At 40.5% G+C, this 23,479-nt stretch overlaps 1 protein-coding gene across 1 annotated transcript; it reads left to right on the forward strand.

Moving 5' to 3' along the window:
• The first annotated feature begins 37 nt into the window (after positions 1 to 37).
• Positions 38 to 22,377, forward strand: PECR (peroxisomal trans-2-enoyl-CoA reductase). The gene is made up of 8 exons (XM_054585681.1): positions 38 to 243; positions 6,062 to 6,195; positions 6,537 to 6,702; positions 9,497 to 9,578; positions 12,111 to 12,207; positions 13,762 to 13,872; positions 19,567 to 19,678; positions 21,859 to 22,377. The coding sequence occupies exons 1-8, from the start codon at positions 120 to 122 to the stop codon at positions 21,942 to 21,944; spliced, it is 912 nt and encodes a 303-aa protein (XP_054441656.1). The 5' UTR covers positions 38 to 119; the 3' UTR covers positions 21,945 to 22,377.
• The last annotated feature ends 1,102 nt before the right edge of the window (positions 22,378 to 23,479 follow it).

The following is a 23,479-nucleotide window of genomic DNA, read 5'->3' on the forward strand; positions in this document are numbered from 1 at the left end:
GGCGGGGCTGGGGGCGGGGCCCCGGCTGTCTCGGGGCCTGTGAGGCCTGGCGAAGTCCGAGGTTCTAGGAAGTCAGTACTGAAGTTGTCCTGCTTTGAGCGACCTCACTCACAGCGATCATGGGTGTTTGGGTTAAGGGCCGGAGCTGCCTGGCGGCGGGCTTGCTGCAGAGTCAAGTGGCTGTCGTCACCGGCGGGGGCACGGGCATTGGAAAGGCCATCGCGACCGAGCTCCTACGGCTGGGTGAGCGGCCCTGGACCGCGGGACCGGGATTGGGGGTGGCGGAGGCGGGAGTGGGGCTGTGGTCTGAAAGGGGTTTTTGTGTTGCAAGCACCTGCTTACGTAACTCGGGATTGGGAGTCAGAGGGCACTAGACCAGGTTGGGAAAGACTGGAGTTGCAAAGCAAAAAGGTGTCGATGTGGGTGAAACATAGAAATGTAAAATCGTCATTGAATTAAATACAAATAAGGGATTTTTAAAGGTACGCGAAGGACCTTTACAGTATACACCAAACGTATGATGTGAACAGCTCTCAAAACTAAGGAAGGAAAAGATCGAACACACTGGAAGAAAAAATGGTCATGATATAGACCAAATGAAGAACAAGAAATAGACAATAAGTAAATGAGAAAACAATCACCTTTATTGGCAATGTAATGCAAAATAAAACAATAATAAGATCCCATTGTTTTTCTAACAAGATATTAAATCTTGAGGAAAATGTAAGTGTTGACGATGCAAGAAAAGGCTGGCAGGAAGGTAAATTATTACAAGCTTCTTGGAGGGCAATTTGAAAATAAAACAAACCAAAATTTTAACAATATTCATGCTTCCTTCTATGACCTAGTAATTTCTCTCTCAGGAATTTAAGGAAATAATCAGAGGCAAGCTCAGATTTATGTACAAGGATGTAGTATGGAGTAGGGAAACATTGGAAATAAACTCTCTATTCATTATGAGGGAAATAGTTAAATCAATAACATTGAAATTTTAAGTTGCTATTTAAACATCTTTCTCCCGAAGATGCTATGTAGAGAAAGGCATGCCTTAAATTGAAAAGAGCAGGATTGTAAAGAAAATAAAGTTTCCAGTTCTATTGTTAATGAAAAATACAGTGTATACACAGAACAAGACTGAAAGGAAGTTTATGCCATTGTACACAAGTCTACCTTTTATGGACTTAATTTGAATTACGGGCGATTAAACTGCCTTCATTTTGAACATTTTTTTATGAATGTGTAAACTGCCTTTATTTACCATTGTGTGTCTAATGCCTGTTGGATAGTATGACTGAAATATGAAACTAAAAAAATGAAAATACTGTCAATGTGTGAAACTTTCAAAGGAGAATTTTTGTGAGTTTATCTGAGCCAAACTGACGACAATTTTCCAGGAAGCAAAACCTCAACAAGTTGAGAAGATCCTGTGAAGAATGGGAGTTTTGCACTTTATTCTATACATTACAATCAAAGGAGGAGACATAAGGAGATTATGTGAAACCCACTGGTGATAGATTAGGGCAGTGGGGAGAAAGTAAATGAGGAAAATCTCTGGGATTAGATAAGAAATGAAATGGAAAATCACCTGCTTCTTTTACATTGGTAGGTATGCCAGAGTTAACAATGAACATTTACAGCGCACAGAGATGCTATATGGGAGAATAAGATAACAATGAGGGGTTCTAGTGTTCTCTGGTTTGGTGAGGATGAAGTAACCCTTTCAGCGTTTTTTTGTCTGGGAAGCTGTTTATGTGTCCTTCTATTCTAAATGATAGCTTCGCTGGGTAGAGTAATCTCGGTTGTAGTGCCTTGCTTTTTTCATCACTCTTAGTATGCCAGTCCCTTCTAGCCTGCAAAGTTTCTATTGAAAAAGAGCTGACAGCCTTATGGGAGCTTCCTTGCAGGTAACTAACACTTTTCTCTTGCTGCTTTGAAGATTCTCTCTCTGTCTTTCACCTTTGCATTTTAATTATGATGTGTGTTGGAGTGAGCCTCTTTGGGTTCATCTAGCTTGGGACTCTGTGCGTCCTGGACTTGTATGTCTACTTTCTTCACGAAGTAAGGGAAGATTTCTGTCACTATTTCTTGAAATAGGTGTTCAATTTCTTGTTCTCTCTCTTCTACTTCCAGCACTTCCATGAGGAAAATGGCGGTTTGCTTGGAGTTCTCCCAGAGAGGCTCCTCACATTATCTGCATTTTTTTTGGATCCATTTTCCTTCATGTTGTCGTGGTTGAATGTTTTTTTTGGCTTTCTTATATTCTGAACTGCTGATTTGTATATTCTCAGCTTCATCCACTCTGCAGTTGATTCCCTATAAATCATTCTTCATTTCAGTTGGCGTATCCTCTATTTCTGACTGGCTCTTCTTTGTGGTTGTCATGCCCTTTTTTATGCTGCTGAAGTTCTCACTGAGTTTACTGAGCATCCTTATAACGAGTGTTTTGAGCTCTGCATCTAGTAGATTGCTTGTCTCCATTTTGTTCAGTTTTTTTCTGTTGTTTTGTTCTGTTTGTTCATTTGGGCCATGTATTTTTGTTTCTCCTCTCATTGTGGCAGCCTCCCCATGTTTGTTTCTATGTACTAGGTAGAGCTGCTATGACTCCCTAGCTTGGTAGCGTGGCCTAATATAGAAGGAGTCTTGTAGGGTCCAGTGGCACAGCCTTTCCTATCACCCAGGCTGGGTACTTGAGGTGTGCCCGCCATGTGGTCCGTGAACACCGTCCTCTTGTAGTTGAGCCTTGATCTCTGTTGACAGGTCAATGGGAGGGGTTTGCCCAGGCTGATCGTTGCAGGGACTGGCTGTGCCCACTGACCGCCAACAGCCATCCGCTGTGGAAGGGGCCCACTCCACAGAGCAGTGACTACACTTGTTATGGTCTCAGCCTGTCAATAACCAATTTTGAGTTTGGAGCACCCTTTGTGGTTATTATTATCACAAGATGCCCTTCAGTAATAGCATGCTTATCGATTTTAGAGAGGGGCCGGGAAGGGAGGTAGAGAGGGACGGAGAGAAATATCACTGTGAGAGAGAAACATCAACTGGTTATGTTCCATATGCACCCAACCAGGGAATGAGCCCACAACTCAGGCATGTGCCTTGACCAGGAGTTGAACGGACGACCTTTCAGTGTGTAGGACAATGCCCAACCAACTGAGCTACATTGGCCAAAGCAGAACTTTGGATTTTCATTTAAGGAAAACATGGGTAGAAGCGTCAGCTCCTCCATGAGCAGCTATTCGTCTTTAAACTCCATTTACATCCATTCTGATTTCACTTGCAGTGTTACTAGTTTTTATTTTGAGTACTCTGGGAACAGCCATACCCTTCTTACTTTTATCTTTCTCTTTCAATCACTACTTTATGTGAGATGTTGCGTGGGTTTATCACTGGGAGATGAGGCAACACGCGGCGTATTTTGCTGTCTGTGCATGACCTGAAGTTAGATTCAGGGCAACTGATTACTGAGAGACACTGAAAGAATTGACATAATCAGTCATTGATTTCTCTTATTGTCATGGTGATTGGTGGATTGAGGAGCTAGCCCTGAGGTCTGTATGTTATGCAGTTAATATATCCTGGTAGTGGAAATTTGAACCATGTTGGTGGGGGACTGGTGTTATTAAACTAAGCTAAAGTAACTGAAATTAGTGCCTACTAGAGCTGAGCAAAACAAGGACTGCGTGTTCTTATATTTTCCCTTCCTGGCTGTCTCGTTGCTATTCTTATGTATTTTGTTTTTACATATACTATAAATATCTCAATACGTTGTTACCATTTTTACTTTAAGCGATCACCACTTTTTTATATAGATTTGAATAGAAAGGAGAAAGGTCTTTAAATTTACTACGATAATTGCCATTTCTGATTCTCTTCCCTAGATTGATTCCCAGCTGGTATTATTGCCTGTCTGGCGGAAGGTCTTCCTCTAATAATTTAGTGGTGCAGGTCTGGTTTAATGACATCTTCTAGTTACTATTTATGTGAACAAGTCTTTATTTTGCCATCATTTTTGAAAGCTATTTTCACTGGGTCAAGATTTCCCAGTGCATAAATCTCCCCCGCCCCATTCACCCTGGAGTACTTTTGGAGCTGAGCTCCTCATGATTTTAATGACCCCAGAATTACTTACAGTTCAAATTAAATCATTTAATTCTTAACTAGGATTGAGGTATAGCCTTTGCCGAAATGTTTGAATTGCTTCAATTGTTATATAGCTAAAATAGTCAAAGATGAAGAAAATGTTTTAGTTATGTTCTGAAGAAAGTATTTTAGTCATGCTCTGACTGTCTGTAAAGCAAGTTCCAGAAATGTCTAAAAGACCCTTTGCTTCCCCTGGGTAAGTAGCCCCCTTAGTTGGAGTGTCATCCTGATACATCAAGGTTGTGGCTCCATCTCTAGTCAGCGCACAAAAAAGGATCGACCGATGAATGCATAAATAAGTGGAACAACAAATCGATGTTTCCCTCTCTGTCTTTCTGCCTTCCTCTCTCTGTAAAAGCAATTAATAAAAAAAATTTTAAAGACACGTTGCTTGAGATAATAGGAAAATATAGCTAGTTAAGCATAAAACAATGATAGCGCAAACAATGGCGATAGTTACAAGATACCTAGTTTCTCCTTTTTTCTCTTAGAGATAAGGCCACTGACACACGATTTTGACACACACAGAGCAGTGAGGAGGCTTGTTATGGTCTCAACTTATCTTTTATAGAATCTTGATTTTTTCACCCCAGACCTCTTCTTCTCACAATATAATTTTGTGTTGCTAATGGACTGTTTCTTTGTCAAGAGCAAATGGTAATTCCAGCACCATCAGGAGTTTGATACAAAAATATGTTGCCTGTGACTAAAGACTCAGAGTTCTCTCTCAGTTCCCTGAAACTAGCCCTCCCTTGCTCGCTAGCCATGTAAAAACTCCCTACTTTTGCTTCTTGAGGGGTATTGCTCTTCTGTCCCTGCTCTATGGCCAATTCAAGTAAATCTTTCTCTGTATCCAAGCATTGCTATCTCAGTGTTTTAGCCTAATTACACATCAGGTACATGAACCTCAATTTTGGTGGGTAATTCAGCAACACTTTCGAGACATTCCATTGTCTTCTGGCTTGCAGTGTTTCTGAGAATAAGTACTCTGTCTTTGTTGTCTCTTTTGTTGTGTACTTAATGTGTTCTTTTTCTCCGGCTCTTAATTTTTTTCTTTTTACCAGTGGCCTATTTCATTATATCATCAGTGTCTTTTCTAGGTATGTTATTAATAATTGACTTTCTCCTCATTATGGTTTGCATTGTTCTGCTCCTTTGAGTGCCTGGTAGTTTTTTTGTTGCATGCCATGCATTTTGAATGTTACTGAAGGGACGGCTTAATGGTATTCACTGACTCGAATTAGTCTGGGGCTAATTTTGCTTCATTACTGAGGCCATAGACTTCTGAGTGCGTTAACCATTGCCACGTGAAGAGCTTCTCCAGTGGGAACACTTTTTCCAGTGCTGTGTGAGTGCCAGGGTGTGTTCCCTCTGCTCATTTTGGGTCATTTATTCCCCGCCACAGGCAATTTCCTTACTGACATGCTCTGATCAGTGTGCAGCTCAAGCTTTGACGGAACTCTCTGTAGATCTCGGAGTTCTCTCTCTCTGTATGTCTTTTCTCTCTGTGCCCTGTGTAATCTAGTCATCTTGGCCACCCCAGAGTTCTAGCTTCATCTCTTCTACCCAGGAGACTGCCGAGCTCTGGATAGGTGCCTTCTCCTTGCTGTAGCCAAACAGTCTCTCCAGGCAGCAGCTGGAACAATCACAGAGCTCACTTGGCTTGTTTCCACTCTCTGAGATCACTCTCAAGTCTTCCCCATGTCCAATGCCTGACAACCATTGTTGTATATAGTTTGTCAGGTTTTCAGTGGTATGGGGCCAGAGAGTAAACTCAGCTCCTGTTACTCCATCTTGACCGGAAACAGAAGTCCTAATCCATCTTTTTTAAGTGAACACACAGGATATATTTGCTCTACCTTATTTTCAGCAACCAGTGAAAGCATCTTTACTTGTTCATTGGCTGTTTTCTCCTCAGGCGCCAAGGTGGTCATCACATCCCGTAAGTTTGATGTATTAAAATCTACTGCAGATGAACTGAAGACCAGCCTGCCTCCCACCCACCAGTCTCACATCACTCCTATAAAATGCAACATCCGTGACGAAGAGGAGGTAATGCAAATCTATCCATATCGTTTATTCATTTTCAGTTCCTAGTAGAGCTTCCTCAACTTGACTGTGCTTCAGGTGTTCCTATGTTAGCTGGTTCAGATGAAGCTCAAGAGCAGAGCCTGTGAAGGAGATTCTTCTGCTAATGATTTATTGAGTGCGTCACCTCATGAGAAGGAGAGGAAGGGAAACAGAATTATAAATTTAGCTTTATGATCTGTGGGTATTGTGGTATTCAGAGTTACCATTAACAGCGAGAGATTGTAAGGTCTCTGAGAATAAACCATGAGCCCAAGTAGCAAATTAAGGTTATTAACCAATTTACTTTTAATGTTTTTCTTTAGGTAAATAATTTGGTCAAGTCTACCTTAGATATTTACAATAGGATCGATTTTTTAGTAAACAATGGAGGCGGCCAGTTTTTTGCACCCGCTGAAAACATCAGTTCAAAGGGATGGAATGCTGTGATTGAAACCAACCTGTCGGGCACCTTCTACATGTGCAAAGCAGGCAAGTGTGTTCAGTAAACCCCAATCCAGTGTGTTTTTGTTTAAATACCATAGAGAATCCTGAAAGAGAAAATGTGAGTGGCTCTGAAATCTCCAAATCATGAACAGTTACTGCTCTGAGTTACTCACATACAGTACAGGATTTTAAATGGCCACATCTCTGGATAGTAATTTGTCACTATTGATAAAATATGAATATCTGTTGATCGTATAATTTTACTTTTAGTAATGTATAATGAGAAAATTGTTAAGGATCTGTACAGAGGTATAGCTACAAAGTTGTTCATAGAGCTCAAGAAAAGTAAAACAGTTTGTTTTTAAGAGATAAATCTGTTAAAGCTGTTATATGGACCTGTTGGTCCGTAAGATCCCTAGGAAGAATACCAGACAGAGTCCACATTCCCTCTGACTAACAGCTAATTAGCAGGACATAGTCTTTGGATTGCAGGTTATGTTTCAATCATTAAAATGTTTATACGACCCAAGCCATCTATAGATGCAGTGTACTTCCTATGAAAATACCAATGGCCTACTTGACAGACCTAGAACAAATAATGCAGAATCTATATGGAACCGCAAAAGACCCCGAATAGCCACAACAATTCTGAGAAAGGAGAAGAAAGTTGGAAGTTTTATGCTACCTGATGTGAAACTATACTACAAGCCTGTAGTAATAAAAACAGGATAGTACTGGCATAAAGACCGACACATAGATCAATTATAGAGAGCCCAGAAATAAATCCAAGCTTATACGGTCAATTAATATATGATGGAGGCTGCAAGAACCTACACTAGGGTAAAGACAGCCTATTCAATAAATTATGTTAGGAAAATTGGACAGGTACAAGGAAAAAAAGTGAAACTAGACTGCCAACTTACGCCGTATACAAGAATGAACTCAAAATGGATAAAAGGCTTAAATGTATGGCTCAAAACCGTACAAATCCTAAAACAAAACAGGCAGTAAAATGTTTGACATTTTTCTTAGTAAACGTTCTTCTAATATATCTTCTTGGGGAAGAGAAACAAAGGACAAAAAACAATTATAATACATCAAACTAAAGAGTTTTTGCACAGCAAAGGAAGTCGTCAAGGAAACGTAAAATATATCATGCTGAATGGAAGAATGTATTTGCAACGGTATATTTGATAAGGGCATAATATCCAAAATTTATAAGGGCCACAAACAACTCAACACCAAAAAAGCAAACAATCCAATTAAAAAATGGTCAGGGGATATGAACAGACACTTCCCCAAAAAGGACATACTGATGGCCAATAGGCATATGAAAAGATTCTCAGCATCACTAATCACCAGAGAAATGCAAATAAAAACCACAGTGAGCTATCACCTCACACCTATCATAATGGCTATCATCAATAGATCCATATTCAGCAAGTGTTGATGAGGATATGAAGAAAAGAAACCTCGTGCACTGTTTGTGGAATGCAGATTGGTGCAGCCACTGTGGAAAAAGGGTGCGGTTGCCACAGGAAATTAAAAATAGAATTGGCTTGTGACCTAGGAATTCTGCTTCCAGGCATTTATCTGAAGAACCCCAAAACACTAATCGGAAAGAATGTATGCACCCCTAAGTTCATTGCAGCTTTATTACAATAGCCAAGCTATGGAAACAACCCAAGTGCCCATTAATAGACTAGTGGTTGTAAAAGCACTGGTACACATATGTACCGTGGGGTGTTTCTCTACCACAAAAAAAAAAGGAAGCCTTACCTTTTGTGATAGCGTGGATGGACCTAGACTGCATTATGCTAAATGTAATAAGTCGGTCAGAGAAAGACAAATAGTGTATGGTTTTGCTTATGTGTCAACCCTAAAGAACAAAATAAGCAAACAAAATCGGAACAGACTTAGAGAGATAGAGAACAGATTGATGGTTGCCAGTGGGGAGGGGAGTTGGGGGCACTGTGTGAAAGAGCCAAAGGGATTACGAATTACAAAATGGTTGTTACAAAATAGTCATGGGATGTAAAGTACATCACAGGGAATATACGCAATAATATTGTAGTAACTGTGTATGCTGTCAGGTGGTTATTTGACATGTCAGGGGAAACTCTTTGTAAGGTATGAGATTGTCTAATCTCTGTGCTATATGTAGACTTAAGGCTAATACAAAATAATATCAGATGTAAATTGTAATTGGAAAGAGAAAGGGCTAAATTGCATAGGCAGCGATATTAATCTCCTGACATTGGGTAAACGACCTAAGACATTTTTATGATGCACAACATAGAAGGAGTATAATTCTGATCCAAAGGACCTTTACTCTCACGTGGGTTAGCCTGTATATTGTTAGTATGTCTAAGTCAAAGTTCTTGCAGCATCGCCAGGCTTAATTTTTCTCTAAGTAGCGATATATAGCTCTACCTGAGCAGTGATACAGGATTGGCTGCTTTAGTGTAAAGAAGTAGGGAAGAAGCAGATTACGTGTTAGTGAAGGGCTTCAAGCAGGCCTCCCCAGTATGTGCTGCTGTGGCAGGGGTATTACCAGGGGTGGGCTTGGCGCAAAGGGGCACAAAGTAACTCTCAGGGTGATGAGAATGTTTTAAAACTGGATTTTGTGGATGATTGCATAGTGCTATATATTTTTTGAAATTATTAAATTGTACCTAAAGTAGATCAATTTTGTGATATGTAAATTGTACCTCAGCCAGGCTTTTAATTAAAAAAAGTAAATAAAAACTTACAGTGTGTCACCACAGTGGCATGCTAGAACAAGGGATGAGAGGTCAGCAAGTGTTTAATATGATTGTCATTTGTGTGTTTCCTGCAGTTTACAACTCTTGGATGAGAGAGCATGGAGGATCTATTGTGAATATCACTATGGTGGCTAACAATGGATTTCCAGGAGCTGTGTAAGCATTGTTATATATTGTTTCCTATGTGACAGAGGTTCAGAAATAGCCAAAGTAAAACCAATAAGTCACTGAAGTAGGAGTTAGTGACAATGTACTTACACGAAAACGACTGTTTGCAAATGGGAGCACTCCAGGAAAAACATGGAATGAGGCTCAGGGGTATGTTGCTGTAAAGCAGCTGATTCAGTGAGGAAGCAGTGACTGTTTATTCTTCACACCGATTGGTTACAGTACTTGCGATTTCAGTGGTTACTTCAAATACCAGATCCTTAACCCTCTAATGACTTGTGATCTCAATACTTAGCATTTCCCTTTATTTGAACTTTAGAATTGTAGTTCTGATGAGTTTCAAGGTGGTGCTGGAATAGGTGGATTTCGAATGCACCTCCTCCGAGGACAAAATGAAATGCAGCTAAATTGGGGGGCTGTCACCCTGAACGGCCAGCTGAAGTCTTGCTGCAGAGGCCCCCGGTAACCAAGTATTTGCAGCAGAAGCCGTGAGGCTGATAGGAAGGGCAGTGACACGAAGAGGGCTGGCCCCACTCCCTCGGGCAGGCGGGGGTGAGGTACTGGAGGGATTACCCGCTCAGCCGTGGGTGCTTCCCCCTTAGGGGCGCGAGGCATAAACCCCAGGCCAGGCCCCTCAGCCCAGAGCACCGGAGCCAGGAACAGGCATGCACATAGCAGCCCACTGAGAAAAGTAGCGGGGTTTCTGCTTCTTTTTCCAAGGAGATGTGGAGTCCGCTGAAGCCACAGGCATACTCTTCAAGGGGCAATGCACAAACTTTTGTTTGCAGGCACTCACCTTGAGCACTGGCCAAGGGAGGCTGGTACTGCCTGGAGTCACTTGAGGAGAACCTAGGGATTGTGGCTGTCGGGGGACAGGCACCAGGATGCAGGTGCTGAGCTTCTTTCCGTTTTCCCCTCATGACAGCAATGTAGGAGAGTGCCGGTTCCCCTCAGCCTCATCCGAAATGGGTGTTTCAACTTCTGGGCGACACTGTGGTCAAGGAGTGTATTCTGAAAGGGGCATCTTTTCATTTGGTGAAAGGCACAATGAGAAGGAAGTGGGTCTTTCCACATTAAAGCCAAAGCATGGCTGTCTGATAGTCAAAGAAATCTCATACTGTGTAGGTCCACGTAAGATTCCCCCAATTCACATGAACCTAAGAGCAATATTGTGAAGAACTTTATATTAGGGAGGAAAACAAATTGGGTAATTTGAAGGTTAAAAAAGTGTGGGTTTTTTAAAAATCAATTTTATGTAATAGGGATATGACATTCATGCACCAGGCAGGAATAATTTCAATAGCATTTTTAGACATATTAAAATTTAAATTAATTATAATATATTTCCCACAGAGGTTCAAAATATTCAGGTCTCTGTCCATTCAGAGGTTCTGGGAAGAGGATACAAATATGCTATGACTTCCAATTTCTAATAACAAGGTCCTCAGAACCAAGTATGTCAGCTGTGAGGGTGTATCCACTTCTCGCTAGAGCATCTCGACAGAGCCCAGCCTTTCTGAAGATAACCCACCTCAGTCCCAGCATCAGCCGCAGCCACCCTGGTGGGATCCCAGGCAGCAGCCAGCAGCTCCATCTGTCGCAATTACCTGTGTAACCCCATAACCATCAACTGTGGCCACAATTTCTCGTCCAACAATGCTGGGCAGATCTACAGGACAGGTTCCCTTGCTTTGCATGTCGCCAGCAATGCTAAGAGGGGCTGTTCTGGAGTAACACCAAGCTGCGAATGAGGACTGACAAATGACAAGCTCTTCCAGGATCAAGAGGCAGGGGCAGGAACTGACGTGCTTGTGTAGGAAGCACAATCAAGGCCTGACCCTCTTCTGTGAGGAGGGCGTATTGTGTTTATCCACTCAGCCCCTTGGCCCGCAGGACTACCACATGAGGTTCTGCGTCTCAAGAAGAGGTCTAGACGTTACACGGAGCTCCTGAAGAAGCAAGCGTCAGACGTTCAGAAAGAAACTAGTAGCCATCCAAGAGAGAAAACCAGCACTGCAAGAGAGGTAGAAAACCAGAGACAGAAATTGCTCTGTGAATGTGAGCAGTTACTTGAACCAGTTTGTAAAATGTGAGCAAGAAGCAATTGAATGGGTGGTCACACTGAAATATGGCACTGGAGTGTAGGACATTCCAGCCCATAATGCTACTTTGACATGTTATCTTGAGCAGTTGGCCCTTGAAAAACAGCTAATGCAGGGAGAAGCTTTCTCTGAGCTCTCCCCATCTGCCAGGAGACAGACCCCCAAAAGGAGCTCTACTATCATAAACCCCCACCCCAGGAGTTTGATCAGCTACTGGAGATTAAGTCTTGTGGTTTTGTCTTAACATGGGAGGACCGAGTTCTTTCTCCTTGTTCCCACAGAGTCTCAAAAAGACGGATCCTCATGGCAAGAATGTCCTTTGGGGCTCTGACAGGTCATTGACACGCCTGTCAGCGTAGTTAGCGAGAGAAATGTCCCAGTAAAGCTAATTATGATGTTTATATTTTGTCTTTTAAAGGCATAGCGGAGCTGCCAGAGAAGGTGTTTACAATCTCACCAAAACCTTAGCTTTGGAGTGGGCCAGGAGCGGCGTCAGGATCAACTGTGTCGCCCCTGTAGGTAACAGTTCTACGTGAACAAATTGTGCTCTTCTGATTCCATTTATGTTGTGGATAGGGGTAGTTGTCTCTATGCATGTGTACTGGAAAAGACTGGCTTTTGCATACAGATCAGAAGTGTTCTTCGATTTGCAAGTATCCTTTGATTTGATTGTTCAGGTTGAATTAAGCCAGTGATTCTCAATCCTGGCTGTATTTTCCTGACTGTGGTATCTAGACATCAGTATTTTTAAAAGCCACCCAGGCAATGCAAATGCACAGTGAAGGTTGAAAACCACTGCTTTAAAGAATGAAATTTTCTGGGTAATTTTGTTATTTCTTGGCTTGTCATCAGCCCTTTATTAGGAGAGAGAGAAACTTAAAGTCAAAGTTTTAGGAAGAAACCCCCAGTTGAAGATCATTGCTAAGATAGGAATGATCCCTTAATCTGAAACTCTGTAGTATCTGTGGATATTATCTGTAACTTTATCTGCATACTAGCTATAGGTATTGTTATCCATGCTCCCCATGGACACTATGTATGAACTGACTTGTTGACATTTGCAGAAAATCTCATATTTAACGAATTGCAGGCTCCTAGCCAGGAACAGCATTTCCTGTCAGTCCTCCGTAGCTGATGTTACCTTCCCCGTGTTACGTGCAAACATTTATAGGATAAATGAAATATAGTTCCATTCTTAATGTTAATACCTTGGAATACTGGCCTCCAAAAGTGCATTTCTTGAAAACCCCCAATGACACGTTAGTGTTATAGGCACATTATTAAGGACATAATTCTCCACCCAAGATGTTTTTAAGTTTAATGTCTAAACCTTAATACTTCTAGAAGATGTCAGCCTCTTGAAATAAAAGGCTACAGATTGTTTAATGGTAACCTGTCATTGGGGCTAGGTAATACCTCCAGATTTCATCATCTTTTACACCTCTTTCCTCTCCTTCTCCCTCCCCACTCCCCATTACCTTTGTTGCAGTTTTGAGCAAGTAACAAATAGCTTTATCCTGCTATTCAGTTTTTGAGTAATTTTCTTGGCTTTATAAACCCTTGAAAGCTATATGGAAGAATTCTTAAACAGTTAAACTTTTAGCTTCTTTATATTGGATTCAAATTTTGTGATTTTGCTTTAGGAGAAAAGCCACGAAAATATCTCATTTTGTGAATCTCACATAACCATAGCCCAGTCTCATGTTGTTAAACAGGGCAGCCCAGTGGAAGATAAAATAGAGTCCCCTGTCTTTTTGTTCCTAGTTAAGAGCCTTACTAATCTACTCATTCAATTATGCTTTCAGAAACAAGGTATTTTATGACAAAAATCTATGGTTTTGTTACTAACTAAGGTGAGGTCACAAAGTGAGCATCAGATAATCCATTCATACTAGTGGTTGACTGTATTTCTTTAACAATATTGAGAGAGTTTAATATTAGAAATGTTAACTCTTGTATTAAACTTAAAGCACTGAATCTTTGGTATAGGCTGATAGACTGCCTTGTCTCTAAAATTATTAGTTAATCTTACTTACTTTATTTTTTTCCTCTTTTAAATCTAAACATAGGGAACCATTTATTCCCAGACTGCTTTTGACAACTATACTCATTTAACAAAAGACACAATTGGAAGGTGCATTCAACAAATCCCAGCTAAAAGACTTGGAGTTCCTGAGGAGGTAATGTATATTTCTGACATTGATCAGAATGACTTTATTTCACACTTTGAACTTGGTAACATTTTGGTGTCTTTTTTACGGAGTGTGGTTGGCTGATAGAGGTGATCCCTCTTCATGACACCAAACCATTTCTTTTCTGGCTCTGGGGAAAATCCTGGCTGTGCTTTAAATACTCACAGTAGTTTTCATTCAGGAGCAAATGCAGTGTAAATTAAGAACAGTGTGTTTTTATTTTTTCATTGTACTTTCCAGCTGTGTTATTTTATCACATGACATTTTCTGGTATACAGAATCCTAAATAAAGTGGATGAGTATGGCTATATGACATTCCATACACAACTTCTGTAAGGTGGCCAGATTTAAGTATGAAAAAAATCAGTAGCTTTCTTAACTCTTAGTTCTATCAGTCTTTTTTTGTTAAGTGTATTGCATTGGTTATGCTATTACAGTTGTCTCAATTTTTACCCCTTTGCCCCTCTCTGCCCTGTACTACCATTCCCTCCAAAAATGCCCCTGCCCCCCTCGCCTTAGTTCATGTTTGTGGGTCATACATAGGAGTTCTTTGGCTTTTCCACTTCCCATACTATTCCCAACAACTCATTTCTATTCTGTACCCACCACCTGTGCTTCTTATTCCCTGCACCTTTTCCCCCATTCTCCCCTCTACCCCCACCCACTGACAACCCTCCATGTGACCTTCATCTCTATGACTCTGCTCCTATTCTAGTTTCTTGTCCAGTTTGTTTTTGTTTTTTCAGATTCTGTTGTTGATAGTCGTGAGTTTGTTGTCATTTTACTGTTCATAGTTTTGATATTCTTTTTCTTAGATAAGTCCCTGCAACATTTCATACAACAAAGGCTTGACAATATGAACTCCTTTAACTTTACCTAGTCTGGGAAGTACTTTATCGGCCCTTCAATTCTAAATGTTAGCTGGATAGAGTAATTTAGGTTGTAGGTCCTTGCTTTTCATCTCTCTGAATACTTCTTGCCAGTCCCTTCTTGCCTGCAAAGTTTCTTTTGAGAAATCAGCTGATAGTCTTATGGGAACTTCTTTATGGGTAACTCTCTCCTTTTCTCTTGCTGCTTTTAAGATTCTCTCTTAATTTTTAACCTTTGTTTTAATTATGATGCGTCTTGGTGTGGTCCTCTTTGGGACCAACTTGTTTGGGACTCTCTGAGTTTCCTGGACTGGTATGTTTATTTCCTTCACCAAACTGGGGAAGTTTTCTTTCATTAATATTTCAAATAAGTTTTCAGTTTCTTGCTCTTCCTCTTCTCTTTCTGGCACCCCTATGATTTGGATGTTGATACATTTAAAGTTGTCCCAAAGGTTCCTCAGCCTCTCCTCATTTTTTTGAATTCCTCTTTCTTCCTTCTTTTCCGGTTGACTGTTTATTTTTTCCTTTTGTTCCAAATCATTGATTTGAATCCCAGCTTCCTTCCCTTCCCTTTTGGTTCCCTGTATATATATATTTTAAATTTCACTTTGTATAGCCTTTACTTCTTTTATTTTGTGGTTGCACTCAATCATTTCTCTGAGCATCTTGATCACCACTGCCTTGAATTCTGCATCTGATAGGTTATCTGTCTCTGTGTTGCTTAGTTCGTTTTCTGGAGTTTTGATCCATTCCTTCAGTTAGGCCTTATCTCCCTGCCTCTTCATTTTGGCAGCCTCCCTGTGTTTCTGTGTGGTAGGTACAGGTGCCTTGGTTCTCGTGCTTGTTGCCCCTGTTATGTTTAAGGGCCAGAGCCTTAGATATTCACCGGGGGCAGGGGGGCAGCCCATTTTGCCACTTTGTGGCATTGTATGTCAGGGACAGTTCAGAGAGGGAACAGTGCTACTTGCTCGGCTCTCTCCCTGTTTCCAGTCACTTCCCCCACTTCCCATAAGCATCTGGTGCCCTTCTAGTTACTACCTGAGTGCTGATTCCCAGAGTGAGTGTGTTTGTGGATGTTCTAGGGCCCTTTAAACAGACTCACCTGAGAGACCAGCAGTTTCTTCTGCCATGCCAAGCCCAACTGGTTTACAGCCAGAGGTTATGAGGCTGTATTCTCCCATCACTGGAATCCTGGGCTGCATGGTCTGGCCTGGGTCTGGGATAGCTCACCCCAAGATGTCCCTCCTGGTTTTTATCTGCTGCACATTAATATGGAATTGCCTGTTCCATGGGTCACTGCTGCAGGCTGCTACTGCCTCACTGTACCATACTGCATCCTCACTGCCCCTCCTACCCATCTGGACTAATGTTTCTTTTTTAAATTCTTGGTTGTCGGACTTCCATACAGTTCAATATTCTGGCAGTTCTAGTGGGTTTTGGTTTTTATATTGGTTGTTATCCTTTTTGTGGTTGTGCAAGGAGGCAAAGCAAGTCTACCTATACCTCCATCTTGGCTGGAAATCCACTATATCAGTCTTAAAATGTAATTTTAAAAGGATATCTTATCCATAATAACAGTATAAACTAAAATACCTAGAGTAAACATAGCTCTGAACAAAAAACATTTTATTACTGGTGACCAGAAAAAAAAAAAAAGACTAGAATAGAGAGACATGTCATATTCCTCAATGGAGAGAATCAATTTTATTAAAATCAAGTTTTTCTAAACTAATGTATAAATTTAATATATTTTTGAAATTTAACAGAGTGATTCTAAAGTTTGTCTAGAAAAATATTTATACAAAAACAACTGAAAATGTGTTGAAAAAGAATAATGAGGGGATTTGATCTTTTAATATCAAAACATAGTCCAGTGCTGTACTTATTTAATATGTCTGGTGCTGGTACTGGAATAGATTAAATTTATTGGAATAGAATGGACCCTTGTATCAGTACCATGTATATATGGAAGTTTGTAGGATAAAAGTAGCCTTTCAAATCTGTATGGAAAGAGTAGTCCATTCAGGAACAGTCTTGAAGCAATGGGCTGTTCCTTTAGAAATAAATTAGACCCCCTCTCTCACATCACATATAAAATAATTTTCAGCTGTATTAAAGTGCTAAATAGGAAAGCAAAATCATGAAACTCTTGAAGCAAATGCATTCTCATTCCTAGAACTACCTTTCCCTGTCAGTTTGATGAATATCTTTCTAGAAATGTACTATACATGCACAAAAATGTCTATATGTATTGACTCCTTTTTTTTTACAAAAATGAGCATCTACTTTATGTTCTGCAACTTGCTATGAATATGCCATAAGAGATTCAATTAGAGCGTATTGTTGCACATTTATATCTTATGTTTTTGATATTGTAGTAATTCTGCTGTGAACATCCTTGAACATAGTCATGCATGCCTGTGTGGGCGGGTGACTTTCTAGGAGTGGAATTCTTGGACCAGAAGGGATTTGCTCATGATATTTTAGAAGATACTGTTGAATCAAACATTTAATGAGCTATTTTGAGCAATGTGTTTGGATATTTATTCTGAAAACTGAGAGGTTTTAAAAGATTTTCATTAAGGGAATGATAAGACTAAATTTTAGACAGAACACTCCTTTGGTTTATGTGAATAACATTATCTGTATTTACTGTATTAGAAATTGAAATTGAGAAATTTAAGAAATATTTTTCAATGTATTTTAAATTACTAAGAAAAGTATTACATGTTAATGTGAAAAAAATTATAATGAAAATAGCTGTATTTCCAAAAACAAAAGAATATAACTTTTACATTTGTTTTACATTTGTGTAAATCTCTTTAATGTATGGATTACTTGAAATACAGCTCGACTTTCACAGCTGCCTCTACATTCATTCTATTACTACCTGTTGTTTTGGTTAAGTCATCTGCAGAAAACCTGGCTTCATGCACACTTACTGCTGGAAACAGAGAAGCATTTAATAGCCTTTTCAGATAATTGTGAATATCCCTCTTTACTATTCAAAAAGTGGCAGTGTTTTACAGATTAGTTGCAGTGTGGAACCTGGAACCATGTTAGTAGACGTTCTGTACTCTGTTACATTAAAATCCATTGATCTTTCTTGCAGTTTTTCTGGGTCTTTGAGCTGTAAATGATTTTGTAAAATAAGGCATTGATCTTTTGGAAAGTATGGACTCCCTGAATTATGTAAGTCTTATAATGTTGACACATAATTCCAAGTGTTCACACACACCAAAGGTTAATTTGTTAACATCACCACCAATCTCTTGGAAAAAATGTTTAAATATTAGAAAATTGTCAAGCTCATGGTGACAAGTGCAAGTTTCCAAAATTCTAATTTTTGAAAAATCTCCGCCTGGTGTGCAAGTATGAATAACAGTACTTTGTCCTTTCAAGTAAAAAATGGTGTTTCATGAAAAACATGACTAGTTCAGTTCTCCAATCAACCACACAGTCTTTCCCTGAGGCAACCATTATACTTGTATGCGCAACAGAAGAGCTTAATGCGTAACTCCTATTTCATCGTGCAGGATATTAAAAAGGTGTAGACTCAGTGGTCAAGATTGAGACAATGAACAATTTTTACTGCTTCAGCAAGGCCACCCTAAAGCAAGACACTCTTTCTTCCCCCCATGAGTACTTGCCCGTTAGGGCTATAATGACTACGAGGATAAGGGTCATTAGGTCAGTTTTATGTCCCTGCCATGACTCATAGAGAGGCTCCGGCACTCTTTGCCGCCATTGCTTTGGCACCATAGGTACAAATGTCAACAAAGCAAAAAGGCAAATCAAGACTTAGTATTGTCATGAAAGTAGTTTTGACCTTGCAAATCTCCTGAAAAAGTCTAAGGTACTGCCAGGGTATTGCTGATCATACTTTAACCAATAATGTAGCGATTGCCTTCAAAAAGTTTGGTCGTGAAGCCAAGCAGAGAGGATGGCAGGTGCTGTGAGGTGCAGCATGAGGAGGGTTTTGGCTTCTGCCCAATTGCGTCCCAGCTTCCCTAGGTCATGTGTCCAAGATATTCCGATTGCCCCAGCAATCTCCCGTTTGGGCAGAATTTTCACCCAGGCCGTTGGCCCAACTGCTTGATGGTGAGTTACTTTCTTTTCAGTGACAGTCCCTGGGGTAGTCAGGAGGGTCAGAATGTAGCTGTAGTTGCAAAAGGACCTGTTGGACCCCCGTGGTGTCTGTCCATATCTCTGGGGAAGGGGATGGAGACCATGGCAGGCCCTTCATTTGGCTCCTGAGATCCTGCGCACTCACTTTCTTTAGAGGGCGCACTGCGATTCTGAAGTACCTCTTGGAAAAGGCACCTGTAGCCTGAGTTGTTGGGCTTTTTGTTTGCAGGACTATAGAGTACCATGTTATTGTTTTACAGACACATTGACTAGAGCAGGGATACAAACATAAAAGGCACATGGCAGTGATGAAAAGTAGCATTGTGTTGGGCAAGGAAAGGTGTGGAACCACCTGAGTTGTTTGAATTGAGAAACAGTGCAAGTTTAGTCCTGTGTTTACTTTGGCTTCTTCATGCCGTGTAGCTTTTTGGACACTGTCGAAGTTCTCCATCTTGTCTTGCCTTCTTCACCCTAATCTCTTACCTGATTTTGCAGATGCTCAAATAACATAAGACAGTTGTCTATGGACTGTCAGATTGTGGTGCACATGCACTGCAGAATCCACGTTGTAGTCATGTGCCCTGACGTATGTTTACCCAGGATTGGGAAGCAGCCAGAATGAGATGTGTCTACTTTTCCGTGTGGACATATGTGTTTCCATTTCCATATCTCCTTCCATTTCCAGATCTCCTCCATGGTATGTTTCCTGCTGTCTCCAGCAGCCTCCTTTATCACCGGACAGCTGGTGGCTGTGGATGGTGGCCAGTCTTTGAAAGGTCACGCATATGAAATACCAGGTGAGTAGTCAGGAAATGAGCAGTCACTCACTTTATTATGCCTTTTCATGTTCACATTTTCAAAATGTCTGAATAGTTACGGAAGAGATAAGTTTTCCTTACACCACTTTGAATTGTGTAAAGTGATTCGTGATACAATTTTTAAATGAAATATTTTTCATCACAGAAATATCTAAGTATCTTTCTAAAACTTAGCTTTACATATTTAAAAGATTTTTTTGTGTGTGTAGGTTGGTAGAATATGAACTTTGAAATGTTTTCAGTATGAATATATATGTACAAAGAGGAGAGAGAAACAAGGCAAAAAGTTGCCCTATTTTTTTAGATTAAATTCTTTGGTTCCTCCAATAAGTGACTTGTACATCTGAGCAGAAGAATCAGACCTCTTAGGTGGGAAAGGGTGTTACGGCGCTATGTTACACTACCTTTGGGATATATATTGAATGAAACTATATGAAGTTGCTGTATTCATTTTTGATGCCCCAAACAGTAGTTTTATAAGGCTCAACCAAATGTAGATATTTCACACAAATGCGTGTGTGTGTGTGTGTGTGTGTGTGTGTGTGTACCTCCTGGCTAGACTAGAGAACTTGGGGTTTAAAAAGGCCCTAAAAAATCAGCCCAATCCCCTAAGTTTACAAATGGCATGTCGAAGCTAATCACTCCCAAAATATAGAGAAATATATAAAATTCAAATGTATTCAAACTGTTGATCAAGAGAGTTGATTAAGTGGCCAGTAGAAAATTAGAATGTGTCTTCGCACTTGATATCAGGGGCTCAGGTTCAGCCTGCTCTTTTATGTGCTAACAGTCTAACCAAGGCTAAAGACTTTTGCATGAATAAATAACTAGCATGGGACTCTAATATTACCTATCATGTCTCTTCCCACATGTATTTCTTCACTGAAATGTCAATGTGGTGTTGGATATAAAACACTTTGGTTTTCAGGATCTCAGTTGGAAACAGAAATGCCTACAAGGCTGTGTAGGAAACGTATTTTGTAAGGAAAGCAGCCACATCTACTTTTTTAAGCATAAACTCTCCCAAAAGTATGAGTGGGAATATTCAGCCTTGCACTGTAGTGTTTTCTTGAAGATTGCCAGCCCTGGAGTGAGAATGCCTGGCATGGAACATGGCTATACCCTTACTAGCTCTATGCCGTGGGTAAGATAACTTCTGTGAGCCTCCAGTGTCTGTCCTATCAAGTGGGGTCACGTACAGTATTGATTTTGTAAGCTGTCCTGAGGATCAAATTATAAGATGCGCCTTAAAAGTCCTGGGTCCGTAGGATGCTTTCCGATGCAAGTCCAACTGGCTTGAGCTGCGAAGGAATTTGTTGCCTTGAATCACTGAAAAGCAGGTGGGACTTGACTCTGCCGTTCAGTGACCTCATCAAGGACATTTTTTCCCTTTTCCTTCTCTTTGCTTCTATCACGTTGACTTTAAGACTAACTGTCCTGGATGCAGGATGGCTGCCTGCCGCTCCTAAAGCTCCATGCTTCTTTGTTCACATCCATGTGGACAGAGAGGGAGGGGAAGGGAATGACTTTCTTTCACCTTTTCCAACAGAGTTCTGAGATCTGCTCTGCTTCAGATCAGTGTGTGCAAATGATCATCCCCAAACAGTAGCCATGTCCAGGGGAACGGGGTGCATTGGTTGACTTAGGTCAGGGCATCATCAGCGAGTAGTCAAAGTGAGGTCACTTCCCTGGAACCTCATGGAGCTTAAGTGCAAACAGATTATTGGAAAGAGGAGTGAGGGCCTGGATACTGCAGAGGCAGCTGGATGCTCATGGTACAAAGGACGTACGTTGTTTTAAAATCATCCTTCTTATTAAGGAAGTAATACGTATTGTGCCTACAAAATGCCAAGTGCCGTACATCGCGTGTCACATTTGATTCTCAGAACTTTAATAGATGTGGTTATCCGCTTTAGGAGATAAGAAAGCGGAGGCTCAGGAAGACTAACTTCTCCACATTCGGAAAAGCTACTAAGGGCCAGGGCTGGGAATCAAATCCAGGATTTCCTCAAAACCTGTGCTACTTGTCCTAATAATTCCATTTTTCTTTCTGAGAAAAGAGGTGAACCAGGGAAAATAACGAGAGTTTGGTGCAAGCTGGGAAGGCTTACAGGGTTAATAGATTTGCAAGTAACATGAAGTTTCCACTTATTTAACAGATCATGACAACTGGCCAGAGGGAACAGGGGACCTTTCTGTTGTCAAAAAGATGAAAGAGTCTTCAATGCTGAAAGCTAATCTCTAATGGAAGGAAAGAAGGAGTGTCTTTTGTCCCCAGATGCCTTAACATCTTAAGACTGCACTACTGTACTTATAGGAGTTTGCAATTTGTATGGTAAAATCACTGTACTTTTCTCATGATATCAGTTTTCTGTGTACAAAGACCATTCCTGATAGAAATGCATTTTAAAGTCTCAATCAATATGTTTTAGCCTTTTAAAGAATGGAAATTAACATAATTTATGATTATACTTTTTAATCCTAGACAGGTGATCGAAAAGTGAAATAACTTCTAATTAATAATAAAAGGTATTGTGATCTTCCACAGGGTTTAATTGTAGAGATAGATAATAACTTTAAATTGTGGCACCATTACCATTTCGATCACTGGAGTTATACAGTGATTCACTTTACTTGGCAAATATTTTGGTTCAGTAAAGCTTTATGGCAACTTCCAATGTGTGGTTTGTTTTGTTCATGGAGTTGAATTTCTATAAACCCTCTCAATTCAAGAGAAAAGTAAACTTATGTGTAGCATTGTTTTTTGCAGTGATTGATTTGTGTCTCGATTCTTTTTAATCCAAAGTATTCCCTCTTCTCCATGTTTCTCTTTTTGTGTGTAACACATATTTCTGATTAATTTTATACAAACGTGTTAGGGTTCAGTATTTTGCTTTCAAATGATTCTTTCTGGCAGATGGTATCCTGACTTCTGAAATGCTGTATACAAGCTGCCTACATTCATTTTTTGTCCTAAGCAATTAGGTTTCCTTGAATGGGCTTATTCAGTCTTGCAGTGTAGTCGGTATTTCCTTTTCTTTATCAGTGACTCTCCGTTCTAAGTGCCTGTATACGATTGACCAAGCTCTGCGGTGGCCCGCTGAACCTGCCACTTTATCTGGTTCACAAGCACGGCTTGGACTTGGGGGCAGATCGTGAGATGCCTAGGGTGCAGAGTTGCCCCTGAGAGTGAGCACTGCCTTAAGTTTTGTGTCCATGCTATTACTGTGGGAAAATCAGAAATCTTGTCCTCCTAGACAAGAAAACAACACTGGCCTTCTGGACGCAATAATATCATAGTTAACTAAAAATTGCAAGCCATGTTAGAGGGCAGGGTGGCCCTAACACAGGTTGGTGCAGAAGACAGAAGAGGCGAGGCTTGCTTTTCAAACCATCAATACCTCATCTTTATGGCTGCGAACGCCCCATTATATCTCCATAGTGCTGGCATTTGATTAGTTTTGCCTAGGGCATGGAGCCCGCCCTACAGAGCACCGAAGTTAGCTACAACTCCGTATTACATCTTGCTAGAGCATTCCTGGACAGTCCATCATTATCTATATTCTAGAATCAATTCTCCAGGACCTCTGGATGTAGCGTAATAGTGTCCCATCAACAGTGTTCTTTTGCTTGTGAATTTTGCTGTAGAATGAATGTTTCTGAATAGGCTTAATAATTCACTCAGTTAATAATGGGCCCCTACTACGTGGTCAGCATTGTGGTGGGAGTTGGGCATGCAGTACGGAAGGAAATACACAGAATACGCATGGACCTTGGCTT

This window comes from Pteronotus mesoamericanus, unplaced genomic scaffold (genome assembly GCF_021234165.1).
Source record: "Pteronotus mesoamericanus isolate MK-2021 breed Mesoamerican mustached bat unplaced genomic scaffold, CSHL_Meso_final contig_90, whole genome shotgun sequence".
NCBI lineage: Eukaryota > Metazoa > Chordata > Mammalia > Chiroptera > Mormoopidae > Pteronotus > Pteronotus mesoamericanus.

What these genes read in the sequence shown, in the direction of transcription:
- PECR (XM_054585681.1), top strand. Translation starts at nt 120, where the DNA reads ATGGGTGTTTGGGTTAAGGGCCGGAGCTGCCTGGCGGCGGGCTTGCTG. An exon ending in ACATCCGTGACGAAGAGGAG is followed by an intron (nt 6,196 to 6,536) that starts GTAATGCAAATC and finishes GTTTTTCTTTAG; the next exon opens with GTAAATAATTTGGTCAAGTC. An exon ending in GACTTGGAGTTCCTGAGGAG is followed by an intron (nt 13,873 to 19,566) that starts GTAATGTATATT and finishes TTCCATTTCCAG; the next exon opens with ATCTCCTCCATGGTATGTTT.